Consider the following 15,358-nt stretch of genomic DNA (forward strand, 5'->3'; position numbering starts at 1 on the left):
AATTGGCACCCATAACTTACATATTATTTATAGGTTTGACTTTTAAAATAGCTCTTTTCATTTGTGTGGCAGAGATGTGTGGATAGAAGCCACTCCATGACTGACATTTCTGTGACACAAGAAAGAATACATAGAAGACTTCTCAGCTAAGCGGGGTAGAGCTTCCCTGTCTATAGGAGTTCTGGGTGAGAAGCTGCTGCTTTCATCAATGTTTCAGGTGAGGAAATAGAGATGGGTTAACCGGAGTTGCTCCAAGGGGTTTCAAGATTTGTGAACATTCATAGGAGCTTGAGCCTTGTTGCCACTACCCATCCTTTCTGCTTCCACAGTCCAGCCAAAGAGAAAGAGGTGGCAGGAATGTGTTGAAGCAGCAGGGGAAACAGTGATAACGTCAGAGCATTGATGCCCAGCCAAATCCACAGCACTACTGCTCCATGCCACATTTCTAGCTCCCTTACCACCTTGGCTTCCAAACTGGCCTCCAGGTAGTGTGTCCTCTGCAGGAGCCACTCTCATCCTCTTAAGGAGATGCAGTGCTCTGCATTTCTTAGTTCTCATCAATTTGTTCAACATTTGTAGCCTCGTTTCATGCACCTGGTTTTATGCTGGACAATTGGGACAAAAAGGTGAATAAGGATGTCCCTGGCTTCAAGTAGATTACAGTCTATTGGGAAAGACAGAGAAATAGATAATTATCTTATGATGTAGTTAGCACTTTGTTGAAAATGAGTGTTGAGTGTGTTGGGGACCTAAAAGATGCACCCCCACCTCTCACTGCTGCATAGGACGGTGAGATGGGGAGGTTTCTTGAAGGAAGTGAAGGCTAAGATGAATTCTGAAGGACCACAAATTATTCTGAAAAAAAGGCAGGGTTTTCTGGATAAAAACTTAGGGAACAGCATGTGTAAAGAGCCAGGGATTAGTTCACTATGGTGGGGATGTAAGACTGAGGAAGTTGGGAGGAAGAGTTGGATGGAAATAGTGTTCAGGTAGGGAGTAGATCATGAAGGGCTTTGACTGTGATTATTATGGCTTTTAAACCTTGTTATGAAATAGAGAAGAACTACTGAAGTGTGGAAGAGATCATGTTTTTATTCTAAGATGATATTTCTGGCTACAGTCGAGAAGATGGGTTAGATGGTAGACAAAAGAGCAAATATGGATACAAAGAAATCACTGGAAAACTACTAGACTTGGGGTGATGGTGGCTAAAGTGAGGAGCAGTAGAGACAGAACAGAGATGTAAGGGACATTGAGAGGACTGAGTTGGTGAACTTTTGGGAGAGAAGGAGAGGAGTAGAACATGACCCCAGGTTTTGGTTTGGGCCATGGGGATACTGGTGGTTAAGGAACATGACAGGAAGGGCTGGGACAAAGATGGTGATGGATTTCATCAGGAGTCATGTTGAGTATTAGGGCCCTGTGGTCTTCCAGGTAGATGTTCAGAAGGCAGTTGGGTGTGATGGATGGGAGTTGAGAAGATAGATTTGGAAGCCACACCAGCATGGGATGGTACCTAAAGTCATGGGAGTGAAGGAGGGAGCCTGAGAGGAGTGTATAGACAAGGAAGCAGAGGGGGCCCAGGAGGGAACTCTGGGGAGCATCACCATTCAAGAGCCAGGTGGAGGAAGAGTGGGCCGCAGGTGAGACCTAGGGGGAAAGTCCAGGAAGTCGGGAGAGAAAACAGGACCATGTCCTGGAAGACAAAAGAAGTGATTTCAATAGATTTTGGAATGGCCAACAGAGCTGAATACTGCTGAGAAGCCAAGATAAGAACTGAAAAGCATCAGTTGTTTCAAGCAAGAGGAAAGAGAGGTATCGGTGTCCTGTGGAAGGAATAGTTTCATAAAGTGATGGGGAAGCTAGATGTCAGTGAACTGAGAAGGGGCTTGGTGTGGGATGGCGAAGCTCTCGTGAGATAGGAAAATACACTGTTTTTACCTTAGGAGCAGAGGTCATTCTACTTTTCAGTTCATCATCATTTTCTAGGCAAGGCTCCTCCTGGTTGGTTGGTTGATTTCCCTTTATCTCCATCTCCTTTTCCATTCCCCTTGCTCTACCCAGAGACAAGCATTTTCATGTGCTTAAGAGTTTTCCTCTTGTTTGTGTATGGTCTTGTATGTATTGTTTTATATGCATATATATTTACAATTATGTCAGTGAAGTGTTATAGATCTCATTCTGTTGATTTATTTTACCTAGCACTGCTTTTAAGATCCTCCAATGCTGCGTGTGTCCTCCATGTGTGCATCACCACATTTATCTTTCCTCCAGTGACGGACACACAGGTTATCTCTACTTCCCACCTAGCACAATAAATGCTGCAGTGAATATCTTTGCCTATCTCCCCTTTTAGACCTGTGTGCGGATTTCTTTCGTCTCTAGGCCCAGGAATGGATTTGCAGATATGTAACCTGCCTGCAAACTGGCAGGCTGTCCTCCAGGACGGCAAGGCCAGTCCACCCTCCGAGCAGCAGAACATGAGGTCCCTGCGCTGCACCTTCTCCCCCTCACATTATCTGCTTGTTATGTTTGACTGTGGTGTCTCTTGTTTTAATCTGCACTTCGTGAGTTACTAGTGACCTTGTAAATCTCTTCATAGGGTTTTAGTCTTTTGGATGTCCTCTTTTATAAATTGCTTGTTCATATTCTTGGCGACTTTGTCAAGACGTTTGGCTCTGAAAAGGGAGAAGAGGAAGAATGGCAAGGAAGAGTGTGACTTAAGACGGGAAAGACGTGCACACATTAGAATGAAGATGGAAGGAAGAAATAGCTAACGATTCATTTTCCTTCCAGGATTGGCAAGACAGAAGGAAGGATGGTGAGGCATCCTCACTGGGCAACAGCAATGAGACTGGGGGAGGGAGAGGTGCTGAGGAGCGGGAGGCATTGCACAGACCATCACCAGCTTTTCCTGAGCCATCTCGACTGCCCCTTCCACTTGGGCGTAGAGGCAGTGGAGGACCCCTGAGGTTGGATAGGAGGAGAAAGGCAATCTCACTCAGAATCCCGGGAAATATTGTAGATTGTGTTTCTAAATGTTTGAAAATTGTATTTGTTTTAAATTGCAAGGACAGAGGAGAGTTGCCTAAACTTCAGCATATGAGATGTGGCACAAATAAGTTATAGAGGCACAGGACACAGCAGTGGTGGATGACATGTGGACCCTCCTGGATAAGCAGAACTAGCTTAAGAGAGCATGAGCTCAGCAGCAAGTGGTATAGGGCTTTGGATTAGACTGTGTGTGAGAGAGTCCCCAAAAGCTTATGGAGTAGAGGTCATTTTGAAAATGGCTGTGCAGGATTGATTGACAGGGCTGAGCACAGACAGAAACAGGCCATTATACATGTCCAGGCTGAAATGGTAAGGGCCTGAAATGAAGTGGAAGCTTTAGAACATAAGGGAATGACAAATGGAAGACCCTTGACAGAGACTTAATGACAGGCCTTGGACGTGAATAGATATTGAAGAAATGCTCAGTACACAAAAGTGGGATAACTGAATGAGTAATGAATGGATCAAGGAATATGGTGGGATAGATGAGTTTAAAGAGGCTTCAGCTTTTGAGTTTAGTTGTCTAGGAGGAGGGGAATATTAATTGATCACCTGTATGTCCCAAGCATAGTGCTAGACACTGGAATACAGCAATGAATAAGACAGACATGGCTGCTGCGTTCAAGGAGCCTATAGGCAGGGAGAGGCAAAAATAAAAGCAAAATGGCATATGTAGGAGTAATTACAATTAGGATGGGTGCTATGAAGGGGTCAAGCAGGGTGCCCAGATTGAGAATGACAGAAGACTTACCTTAGATAGGGTGCTCATGGAGGACTCGCACAAGGGACAGAGATCTGAGGGGAGACCTGAGGAAAGAGAATGAACCAGACATGCAGAGATGCTCCAGGAAGTGTCCTAGCCTAACCCGCAGCGTGCACAAGGGCCTGAGCGGTGGAAGAAATAGCTGGTTGGAAGAACTGAGAAGCAGCTTGCAGGCTGCATGTAGCAACTGAGAGGAGATGAGTGGGGACAGGGAGGCAGAAGCCCGACTATGCTCCCCATTAGGGCAATGATGAGGGACTGACTTTCATTCTAAGTTTCAGTTGTACCTGGGGCATATGACTGCTTTTTTTTAACAAAATTGATAAAATTTAACTTTATTAATAAGTGAACATTAGTAAAGTTACATTTTATTATATAAATTTTCAAACATATACCAAAAATGGAATAGTATCATGAATCCCCCCATGTATGGACCACTCCAAGTCAACAGTTACTAGGGGTTTCCCACTGGCTTCATCTCCCCACTTTGCTGATGCATATTTAAGTAAACCAAAGACAACATACCATATATTTCCCTATAGTCTTCTGCATCTCTAAAAAATGTGTAAGAAAAATTTTTTCTTACATAACTACAATGTTAGTATCATGCCTAACATAATTGACTATAATTCCTGGTCACCGTCCAGTTCTGAGTTTATAATTCAGATATCCCTGGTTTTGATAGTTGTTTGATTCAAGATCCAAAAGGATACATACTACGTTTGGTTTTTACATCTCCTAAATCTCTTTTGATCTAGAATAGTCCCTACTGTCTTTTAATTGTCTGTTTTAATACCATTGACTTACTGAATAAATGGAGTCAATTGTCTGCATAATGTCCCATATTACGTATGAGTCTATCTCTTTGCTTCCTCATGTTGTCATTAAGCATGTCTGAATTTCCTAAAATTTCTGTAAATGAGAAGTTAGCTCTAAAGACTCAATGGGATTGAGGTTCCACTTATTTGGCACAAATGTCAGTTCATCATGTCCTTCATACTGCATTGTATTGGGAGACACACATTATCTAGTTGTCATATTCTTAGTGATGCTAAGATTCATCAGTGAATTTAAGTGCTGAGATCTTGACCTCATTGTGTAGTTCCCTACTGATGTAATGATTTTATTTTACATTCTTGATGGTCTTTTCTGAATCAATTACTTCAGTAGAAATATTGCAATTGATTATTTCAGAACCATCATTTCAACCTATTCTTGACCACTTCCAATGCTGAGTCACTACCTCCCTGCACAATTTTGATCAGAGGAGAGGCCACTGTGGGTATTCTGGAAAAGTCTTCATAGAAGATGAGAAATTGGGCTTTCAGCTTTTCAGTTCAATTACCATAGAATGTTACTTATTCTGAGCAAGGAGGCCAGTGGCTATCTTGAAAAAAATAAGTTGGGAGAGCTAAGAAGAGGTAGGACTGGGTTTTAAGGCTTTCTGTAAACATAGATATTAAGCCCAAGAATCCCAATAGAGGATAGTCTTTGAAAACTACGTATATTAAGTACATCATCTCTCTTGTCTCCTTTAATCATTCCCAGTGGACATGAGGTGCTGATAGATGCTATTAAAATAGAGGGCTGATGGGGCCATCCTTATATCAGAGCTAAGCTGCACCTGTTCCCCAACCAAATCCCTGTAAGAACTATTAAGGTCATGATCCCACTCTGCCCCCACCACCCATTCCAGCAGCTGTAGCATAACTGGAGCCAGTTCTTAGTAGGAGATTTTTCCATGATGAGAATGAACAAGTTGTGACATGTAGGCCTGAAGTCCCTGCTTGGTGACAGAAACTGGAGCAGTGGGTCTGGGTAGGGCCTTTCCAAACAGCAGTGGACTAGAATTATCAGGATATTGCAAATCCTTGATTCTTGGGTATCCTTGATGGCAGCAACCACGAACTGGAATCTTGAGACTTTAAGAACCCAAACCACAGGCTGCCACTGATGGACTGGACTCAGGATGGGAACTGCAGAGTGTGGAAAAGTGGAATGTGCTCTGGGAGGGGACAATGTGCTCTGGCGCAAACATTGCTGGTGATGTCTATCTGCTGGAAAGGTCACCCACAGTGGCATGCTTACCTGGGCCTCACTGTCTTCCCCATTCCCCTAAAAGTCCCCTGTTCTGCCATCCTGAAAAGCTATGTGCTATCTCAGCCATATTGAGACTGAGCTGTAATTTCTAGGTGGAGATGTCCAGTAGACAGATGGAGGTGCCGGACTAGAGCTGGAGGTGGGGAGGAGATTAGGGCTGGAGATACTCTCCACTTGGAGATTTGGGCTGTGTGGCTGCTTACATTTATATGGCCCAGGGAAGAGGAAATGAGTGGGGCGGGGAAGAAAAGAGTAGTGCATCCCTCCTCTTGTGCTCAGTGCTGCAGGAGGGCTGACGTGAGTTACAGCTAGGCTCCAGCAGCCCTCTGCTGGCAGGAAGATGCTGTCACCTCTGCCACCACTTTGTGGGTTCCCCAACTTCCCCGGCTTAACTGGGCATAGCCCCTGATATCCAAAGTGGGTAGTTTCCTCATCACATGCGCAACGGGTGGAGCTGTGGCTTGCCTCAGTGATATTGCGAAATCCATTTACCAAGAAGGCCCTCCTGCAAGTGAGCGCTCTGTGCAAAGAGAGAGCTTTCAGGACTGAGCTGTGGGCAAGTCTTCTAGGGGCCCATTCTGCTCAAAATACAACCTGAGGCTGAGGGTGGCAGAAGCTCACCAGGTGAGGGTGACCCTCTGTCCTATGCATTTGGAGACAGGCCTGCCCAGCTGCTAGACAAGCAGGCGAATGGACGGGGAAGGTGGGCCTTCCTGAGGATGGGTCACACAGGCCAGAGAAGACCTGCTGTACTTTTGACAAGGGTCTGTTGGGTTATGAACAGGACTTGTTGGGAGCTTGAGGGTAAACTGGGGAGTGAATGGATAAGGAACTGCTTATGCCTTTTTTCCCTGGGTTTGCCAGCAGGAGAGTGAGGTGTAGTTTAGGGTCCAATGTTAGCAGTGTCCCTGTTGTCCTCCATACTCGTGGAGGCCACTCTAGGTGCATAGATGACTTGCATCCTTAAAAATGTGTCCAGATCACCTCATCTCCACGTTCCCCTCAAGTCATCAATTACATGTCATTTCCACAACTCCCATGTGGGTAGGGTCTTTCCAGTCATGGTAGTTTCTTTATTGCCAGGCCTTTAAGGGGATATTATGACAGTAATAGAAATCGACATGGGTGACACTGGAAAGGCACTGGGGTGAATTTGGTTTTAGGCATTACTGGCATTTTTTTGTTTTCGTTTTGTTTTTCTGGGATAACCATCGGTAGCTTTTCTGTTTTCGTGTTTTCTTCTCTTTTGTCTCTCACACCTGATTCTCTAAGGTTCTCCCCTTGCCGCTAAGCGCACCGGCTTGCCCCGACCCCTTGGCTCTGATGGATTGCCATCTGGGCCGGCTGCTGGGGCGGGCATGGCTGCAGGGCAGGAAGAAGAGGGCCTCCGTTTAGTTTCTGAATCTTCTTTCCTTGGTATTTGTCTTCAAGAACCTGACCCTTTAAAAAAAAAAAACACCCTAGCCTTGTGTATTTAGACACAAATGTGTTTTTTTACATTCCTGGCAGAACCACTGCCTGGCTGCTCCCTCCTCTGAGCCGCGGTCGCAGGAGGCATGGCGTTTTTAAGCAGGATGAATTGCTGTCGAGAGGCTGCTCTTCTGCACCAGAGCCATCAATCTTGTTTTGAACGCTAGGCCTGCTGGTGTGCCTGCTCAGGCTCATCTTTCTGGGGCAGACTTGTTCATGGAGCCTCAGCAAAGGTAATCTCACTCCCCTCCGGCCCCTTGGCCTGGGCCTCTCTGGGCTGCTCTTAAAAATAGCCCAAGACAAGGACAGCCAGGATCCAGTTACCTCCTGCACACAGGATCCGATCTTACCACACCTCCTGCCTCTGGCAGCTCAGCCCTTCTCAGGGGAGCCTGGATAGGCCTGTGGCCCAGTGCAAGGCTGTCAGCCCCTGTCTCACTCAGGGTCAGAGCTGTAGGCCAGCAGTAGGTCCCCTTCAGGGATGTGGGAATAGATGTGGGAGTGGGGAGTCCTTCCCAGCTATCTTTGTCCAGCCAGGTGGGTGGGAAATCTCAGCCCTGATAGTAGCACGTTCATTTGCGGAAGACAACAGGCTGTCTAAAGGGCATCCTTGCGCACAAGCCTGGCATTGAGGGCAGTCCGTGTTAGCGCCCCTCCCTCTTTCAGCTTTTCTTCCCCAAGTAGCAAATACCTTTGCCATGTCCTGGAAGCTGGTGAATGTCCATGTCCCTATGTGCCGTGTTCTTGCCCCACCTTAATCCAACCTGCTTCCCTAGAAGCCAGAGGTCAAGGGATAAACAGGGCTTTGGCCTGGCCTTTGGTCCCAGCCCCAGCAGTAACCCCCTTGATGACCTTGGGGAGGCCTTATCCGGTATCGGGCCTTGTTTTTCTCTCTGGTGCAATTAGAGTGGATAGTTCTGGATCCTGTCTTACCTCAAAGGGATGTGGTGGGATTGATTAGTCAGATGGGGAAAAAAGAGACTGAAGTGATTCTGTGTCTGAAAAATAAAGGTTACAGCACCGTGTTAAGTTTGGATAGGTGAGCTTGCTTCATTTTTTCTTCAAGAGCATGCCACCTTGGGTATGTGAGTATATTGGATGTTTGTGTTGGAGGGTGTGTGTGTTTGGGGTGTGTGTGTGCACATGTGTGTACACGTGCGCACACTCATGGACGGAGTGGTTCATCTCACAGCATACTCATTGTCACACTCCTCATTTCTCTGCTTTGTGGCCTCCCACCACCACCCCCTTTTGCTCCCTTGGATGTGAAAGCTCTGAACTCCCTATTCTCTCTTACACACTTGATCTTGGCCTCCTTAAGCTCCCTAGGGAGGTGACTGACTGTCAGGTGCAGGTGAGGAAATCAAGGCTGAAGGAAGTTAGTCATTTTGCAAAGACTCAAGGTGTTCAGGACCTAGCCTGGCACTATGAGCCTCTCATTCCACTTTTCTTGCCACCACTGCCCTCACCTCCCAGTTACATTGTAAGGCTCCTAAATTTTGCTATGTTCTTTCTCACCTTCAGAACTTTGTACTTGCTCTTTATTCCCTTTGTTTGGACTCAGTGCTTCCCATTTATCCCTTCACAGAGTGCCTCTAGTCTTCCTTAGGTATCAGCTTAAACTGCCCTTCCCCAACTCCCATCGCCTACCATGAATCCCCCAATTCTTGCCCAGTGGTGGTAAACAACATGCCTTACTGTAATTGCTTATTTAATCACCTGTCTTGCTGCCAGAGTATAAGCTCCATGAGGACAGGGCCCTTCCATTTTATGCATAATTGCCTAGCACAGTGTCTGCCACCTCTTTGGGGCTTGGTACATACTTGAATTAATCATAAATGAATGAATGAATGAGCAAGCAAACATAAATAATGGGCGAGTGAGGACATAGTGTCCGTGATACCTGTGTGCATCGCATATGTTGGATACCCTCACCACAACCACCCCCCATCATACTGACAGCCTTGATAAGACAGCAGGCTCATGTGGGCTCTGGCCTGTCCTGGGATTCAGCACCTGGGGGCACTTCAGAGAAAAGCAAAACCAGGAGTTTTTCTGAGTATTCGCTGCTGGGAAAAAATTCAAAGGACTCTCGTAGAGCCTGTGGGAGGAGTAAACTTTCTCCAGTGCTGCTGCCTGGGCGGGGTACCAGCGGCATCTTGAACCTCATTCGTCTCTCTCCCCACTGATTTGTGTTTGTGTCAGACTCAGCCGGCTTCCAGGTTCTCCCTTCCCCTTCTCCACCAGTTTGGGTCCTGCCGCGCAGACAACAGGGTGGGGCTGCTCTTGCCAGCTGATCCCCCCACCAGCCACCGGTCCCAGGAGAGCCCCCCCTCTCTGTGCTCCCTCGGTGGTGCCAGGTTTGGAGAAGCCGGCTGCTGCAACTGACGTCTCCACCTGCTGGCCATCCTGCCCTCAAGGCGTGCAGCTCTCCGTCCCGCCGCCGCGGCTGCCTTACTGCTGCTGCTCCTGCAGCGATTTATGACTGAGGACCCAGAGACCCTGGCTAGGGAGCATGACCCGGCAGAGGGCACCGTGCGCTGCTCCCACAGGGACGGATTTCTCTTGGATGCTCCGAATAAGTGTCCCCTGAGGAGGAGTCTGAGGGATGGGAGCTAACCCTCTGACTGTGTTGCTGTCCCCCCAGAGGCTCTTCCATGAAGACTGAGGCAGGCGCGGCTGCTGAGAGCCTGCTGACATGACTTCGGCCACGGAGTATGAAAACGTGGGCAACCAGCCACCGTACAGCCGGATCAATGCCCGCTGGGATGCCCTGGACGATGAGCTGGATAATGACAACAGCTCGGCCAGGCTCTTTGAGAGGTCCCGGATCAAGGCCCTGGCAGGTACCATTTGGGGCCTCGGGGGTTAGGGGAGCCATTCTCACAATCCTGAGGTTCACTCCCTCCTTGCCTTGCTGAACCCCCTTTGCACTGCATGAGGTGGTGATGGAGCCCACACAGTTGCGTGGCTCAGAGAGGCCAGGTCCTTCGGGAGGAAGCGCAGGCTCAGGCATCCTCCGTTCCCACACGTCTCCCAGTTTGTCCCAGGCAGGAGGTGGTGCCAGGTGGGCCTTGCCCACCACCTCTGTCCTGAATGACCTGTGGCCAAAGTCAGGAGTAAGAGAAGGTCTCAGCAAAGGAGGACCTGAGGGACTAGCCAGCCCGGCAGAGGCACGTGTGTTCCTACTCTGCGCCTCAATCTCCTGCCTGGTCCTGGCACAGAGAAATTATCATCGACCTCTTTGTGGTCCCCAAAGAAAAGACTGATTTGACAGGAAATTGAGAACAGATAACAATCCCCACACTGCTTTGAGGAGGATTTTCTAGACTAAACCTCTTATCCTTAAACTGGAATTAGATTTTTATTTAGGAGGTTCATAATAGGAGTGGGGGTAGGGGTGTGTGTGTGCGTGTGTGCGTGCGTGCGTGCGTGCGTGCGTGTGTGTGTGTAAGAGAGGGAGAGAGAAAAAGATTTTAAATCTCCAATGGAAATGGCTTCTCCTTCCCCTGCTGGCTGAGATCTGATTCTTGGGAATTTTCCCCCCATGAACCCCTGTGACCATTGCCAGCCTGCACCTGGGTAGCTATATTCGGAGCCTAAGTCCTTGGCCAATAAACAAAGTTTGAGTTGTATGGCATGGTATGTGGGCATGCAGGGAGTGAAATGTATTCCTTCACCTGCTCCACCAGTCATTGGCACAAATTGGGCTTATTTCCCCCATCACTGGTTGTTCCCATCTGCTGCCTTGTCAGAAGGGCACAGCCTTTTCCATGAGCACTCTCTAGAGTGATTCTCCCAGCCCTCTGCTCGCGGCCCTGCCGGAAGTTCCCACTCTTCCACCTTCTCTCCCTCCGCTCTGCTCCCAGCTGCCTGGGCTCCAGCTGGCCTTGTGGCATGAGCAGGGCCCTAAATCCCTCTCGGATTGTAATGGTCTTTCACCTCTGGAGTGTCTGGGCTTCCCATCCCTGTGAAAGGAATTTTATAAACAGGAAATTGATTCAACCATCCTCCATAGCAGTAGATCTTCGGAGGTGGAGTCACTTGTCGTGATGGGGAATCCATTCTGTTCTCAGGCATCAACCTTTGTGTCCTTGTTCTTTCCAGGAAACTCCCTTTCTTCTGCCCTTCATCTCCTTACCACCCGCTGCCCCCACAAAATCCTTCCTTGGTTTTCCTTGGGGACAGATAACGGTAACCCCTGCTTTGGGATATGTAATTTTAACCTCTTTAAATAATTAAACTAAGACCCCTTGCCTTTGCCAATCTGATTTTATCTTCTCTGTATCTCCTTGCTGGCTGGATCTGGCTGCAGTGCCCTGGTAATGCAACTGGAGGGAGTCAGGTGCTATATCACATAAACTTTGCCAAAGGACAGTGTGAGGGGTAGACTGTCTTTTGTGCAGAGATCCTTTGATCTGTTTCACAGATGCCCAGTTTTTAAAGCAAATTCCATTTTAATAACTATCTGTTGTGCTCCTACTGTGTGTAAAGCTAAACCACTGTCCAGACATGAAAGTGGAACAGGAACCACAGAGATGAATTCAACATACTGTCCCTAAGGAGTTTATGATCTATTAGGGAAAATGAATGATGTTCAGAATTAATTAGCATGAGTAGAACTAGAGAAGAACTGTAGAAAAGGCCTATAATTAAATAGCAATGAGAGAGCAAAGGAGGAGACTAAGAGAGAATCAGGGACTTGTTTGTGGGGGAGATGGCCCTTGGGCCTGGGGAATGGAGGGTGCAAATGAACTTGACAGGCAGATGGGCTAAGAGTTTGTCCAGTTGGCCTACGTGTGCAGTAGCCAGGTCTGATGAGCAAGCTGGGAAACTGGTAAAAATGAGTTGATCAGGTGGATCAGGAAAGCCTTGTGTATTTCTTATCAAGAGCGTCATCTTCCTTAACTAAAGAATCCAAATGCCCCCAGGGAGAGGGAAACTGCAAAGTGCAGAGTGGCATGCCTGGACCTTGATGACTCAGAACATCTGGCTAACAAGTAAACATGGAATTTTGGGGTTCATTCAGGATTTTTAAAAACAGAAACTTTAGCAGCTTAATGACTTTCTTGAGAGCCCACTCTGAGTGACCTGTGGGAGAAGCTAATGTTTTGAGGGTGGCCAGATGGCCCCATCTGGTGGGTAGGTAGAGCAGAGAATGGAAGTGTCTGTCTCACCCAGTTTTAACTTCTTGATGTTTTTACCTTCAGTATTGTCATTGGGACTGCCTTGGCAGTCTAGGCAGGGGTCATCCTTTCCAAAGAGGCTTAGGAAGCAGAAGCTACCTTTGGTCTCTGTCATGTCAGCAGGCCCAGGGCCACTCCCCAGCTCCTAGGACTATGATGGCAACGAAGGCATTCAGCCCTGTGGTTCATATAAGATGGTGATGATCTGCCTTGTAGGTAGGTATATATGGCACAGATGGAGAGATTGCCATGGCCTTTTCTTTATGAAATTGAAGGCCCTGGGCTAAGGAGGAAAATGTCACACAAGACTCACATTCAAGTCTTGGTTCCGCCTCTAAATCTACTGCTATGGAGGATGGTTGAATCAATGTCCTGTTTTGTAAAATGAGGACAGTAGTACTTTCCCAAGGTTGTGAATTTCAAGTAAGATAAAGCTTATAAAAGTTTTTATTAGTAATAAAATGCTAGGTGCATGTTAGTATTTATAGGAAATCTTCTTAGTAATAATATTTTTCTGTCCCTTCTCTCCCAACTTCAGATATTCAAGATCATTAGCTTAGTCACTGGCCCAGTTACTGTGGCCTGTTCCAAGGGTCAGTTTCTAGTTTCTTCCTTCTTAACACCTATCCTCCACTGTCTTAGAAGGCCTGAGTTGAAGGAGGAGCCGAGGGCCAGAGAAATTAGGCCATGCTTGTGCTTGAAGCTCTTGGCTGGGTCCCCAGAGACCCAACGCCCATGGGGATGAAGCCTCAGACTGTACATATCCTTCTCCTTAAGGCCATCCAGCCGGGATCCCAGCTGCGTCTCTGCCATTGGTGGGTGGCCTGGCAGACCCAAGAACCAAAGGACGGTGAGGCCTTGTTAGATGTTCTTCCTGGTGTTGTGGCAGCTCTTGTGGGTCCTTTTCCACTTAGTGACCCCTGGTTAGAAGACCCACATTTGGTTCCCTGGGACTCTGTCACTTCTGCCTCTGATGTCAACTTCCTCTCAGCTCTGAAGGAAATACTCCCTATTCTGCCTTTCAGACCATTCCCAGCAATTCCTCCCTGGCCCAAGATAAACAAGTCACCTGGTTATTCTGCATGGAAACTGCCTTATTGGTATACAAATTCTGACTCTTTCCAGGATAAATCACTCTGGATTTGAAACTGGGTCAGCCTGATTGGAGTGAAGGGGGAGGTGGGTAGAAAAACACCACAGAAGGCTCCTGTAAGGTGCTCTCTTTGACCTGGGTGATGCGAGGGGAAGGGCTGGAATATTTGCCCAGTAGGTCGCTGGGCAGATGTTAGCTGTCAGTGTCAGCTGTGGAAACTGTCTTTACTCCATGAGGGTGCATGGTAGGCAGCCTCGAGGCTTCTTCCTGAGCAGAGGCCATTCTCTGATGACTACCTCTGGTACCTCCCTACTTTTTGGACCTGCTTTGAAAGATTAAAGGAAGGGGCACAGCTAAAGAGCCTAAGTTCCTATTCATTCAAGAGGTCCCAGACTTTGTGTTTCAGTGGAAAGACTCCTAATGTCTGCTAGAGCCACCCTCCTTGTCACACACACCCCATTTCCTGCCCTCCCCCTTTTTCAGACAGGAAGCCAGTCGGTAAACATTTGTGACCTCTGGGTGAGGGATGAAGCAGTGCAGGCTGCAGGGAATTTGCTGACCAGAAAGCCCACTGTCTGTGCTCTCTCCCCTTTCCAGTGAGGGCCTCTGCCTGCCTGTACACCCCTTTGCCCATGTGTACCCCAGCGACTCGGTGCAGACGCTACCTCAGGGCAGGTCTGCCCAGTTGGGAGAGGAGGGGAGGAGGAACCTAACAGAATGATGCCCTGAACAGAGAATCTCTGTGCATCAGCCTCCTTCCCCCTCCCCCTGCCTTACATGGACGCATGCCTTGGCCTCTCAAGTGCCGCCCATCGCATGACTTCTAGCTTCTTGGCGCACAGAGGCATCTGGGCAGTTGCAGAACAAGAGAGCAGTTCAGGGCCTCCTGAGAAGGCCTGTGAGAATGAGAGGGCCTGACATGTCCTTCATCCTCTTCTTTGGCCTATTGAAAAATTACTAAGGGATAAACTACATAGAGCTACCCTTTTAAAACAAAGTCCACAAAATTGTGTAGCCCACTCTGGTTTTGCCTTCAAATTGGAATCTAAGTGATGTTCTAAACTTGAGATGTGTTGTTCCATTTCTGCATTCTCTCTTGGTAGCCTTCTTACTATAAATGAGATGAGGCTGAGTGGTGAGGTTAGGTGAAGATGATTCAGGGAACGAACAGGGCAGCAGGCACACTGCAGGCTCCATCCCTGTGCTCAGAAGCACACAGTTGCTCCACTAGGAGCCTTTCCACTGAAACACAAAGGCTGGGACCCTTGAACATCTTACAGACCCCGTGTGCCCAGGCTCCAAAGTTAGATTCTATGACTGAGCCATAGGACTGTGGCCCTCAGGCCCTGCTGCCCCTACCCACCCAGGTGCCGTGGCTCCCCAGGAACTCCTCAGAGAAGGTGGTAAGGGCTCTTGTATGACTTTGGCGGTGAAAGGTCATGCTTGGCCTATCCCCGGGCCCCTTTCCCTACCTGCACCAAGAGGATGCTGAGTCCAGGTGCCCTAGTTTCCTGAGAAGGGCTTTGTGTCCAGAGAGTGAAAGAATTCCTTCACCAAGCAGGAGTTCACCCCAGTGGGGGTGGTCAGCAGCTTCCTGGCAGCCTATTAAGCTGACAGCTTCAGCTGTAGCTGCTGGAGACCAAGGCATCAGGTGTTGATGGGCTGGACGTAGGCTCCCTGTGAGAGCAAAGA

At 48.0% G+C, this 15,358-nt stretch overlaps 1 protein-coding gene across 2 annotated transcripts in view; it reads left to right on the forward strand.

Moving 5' to 3' along the window:
* The window catches only part of SPTB (spectrin beta, erythrocytic), a 107,339-nt gene that overhangs the window by 38,796 nt on the left and 53,185 nt on the right, over window positions 1-15,358 (forward strand). The window contains exons 2-3 of one of the 2 annotated variants that reach the window (XM_017660418.3): window positions 73-217; window positions 10,035-10,233. In XM_017660418.3, the coding sequence (XP_017515907.3) occupies window positions 10,086-10,233 (148 nt within the window). In that variant the 5' untranslated portion in view covers window positions 73-217; window positions 10,035-10,085. The remainder of the gene's footprint in view (window positions 1-72; window positions 218-10,034; window positions 10,234-15,358) is intronic. The other variant, XM_017660419.3, reaches the window with a different exon arrangement.

The sequence above is a fragment of the Manis javanica genome, chromosome 8 (genome assembly GCF_040802235.1).
Source record: "Manis javanica isolate MJ-LG chromosome 8, MJ_LKY, whole genome shotgun sequence".
In the NCBI taxonomy this organism is placed as follows: domain Eukaryota; kingdom Metazoa; phylum Chordata; class Mammalia; order Pholidota; family Manidae; genus Manis; species Manis javanica.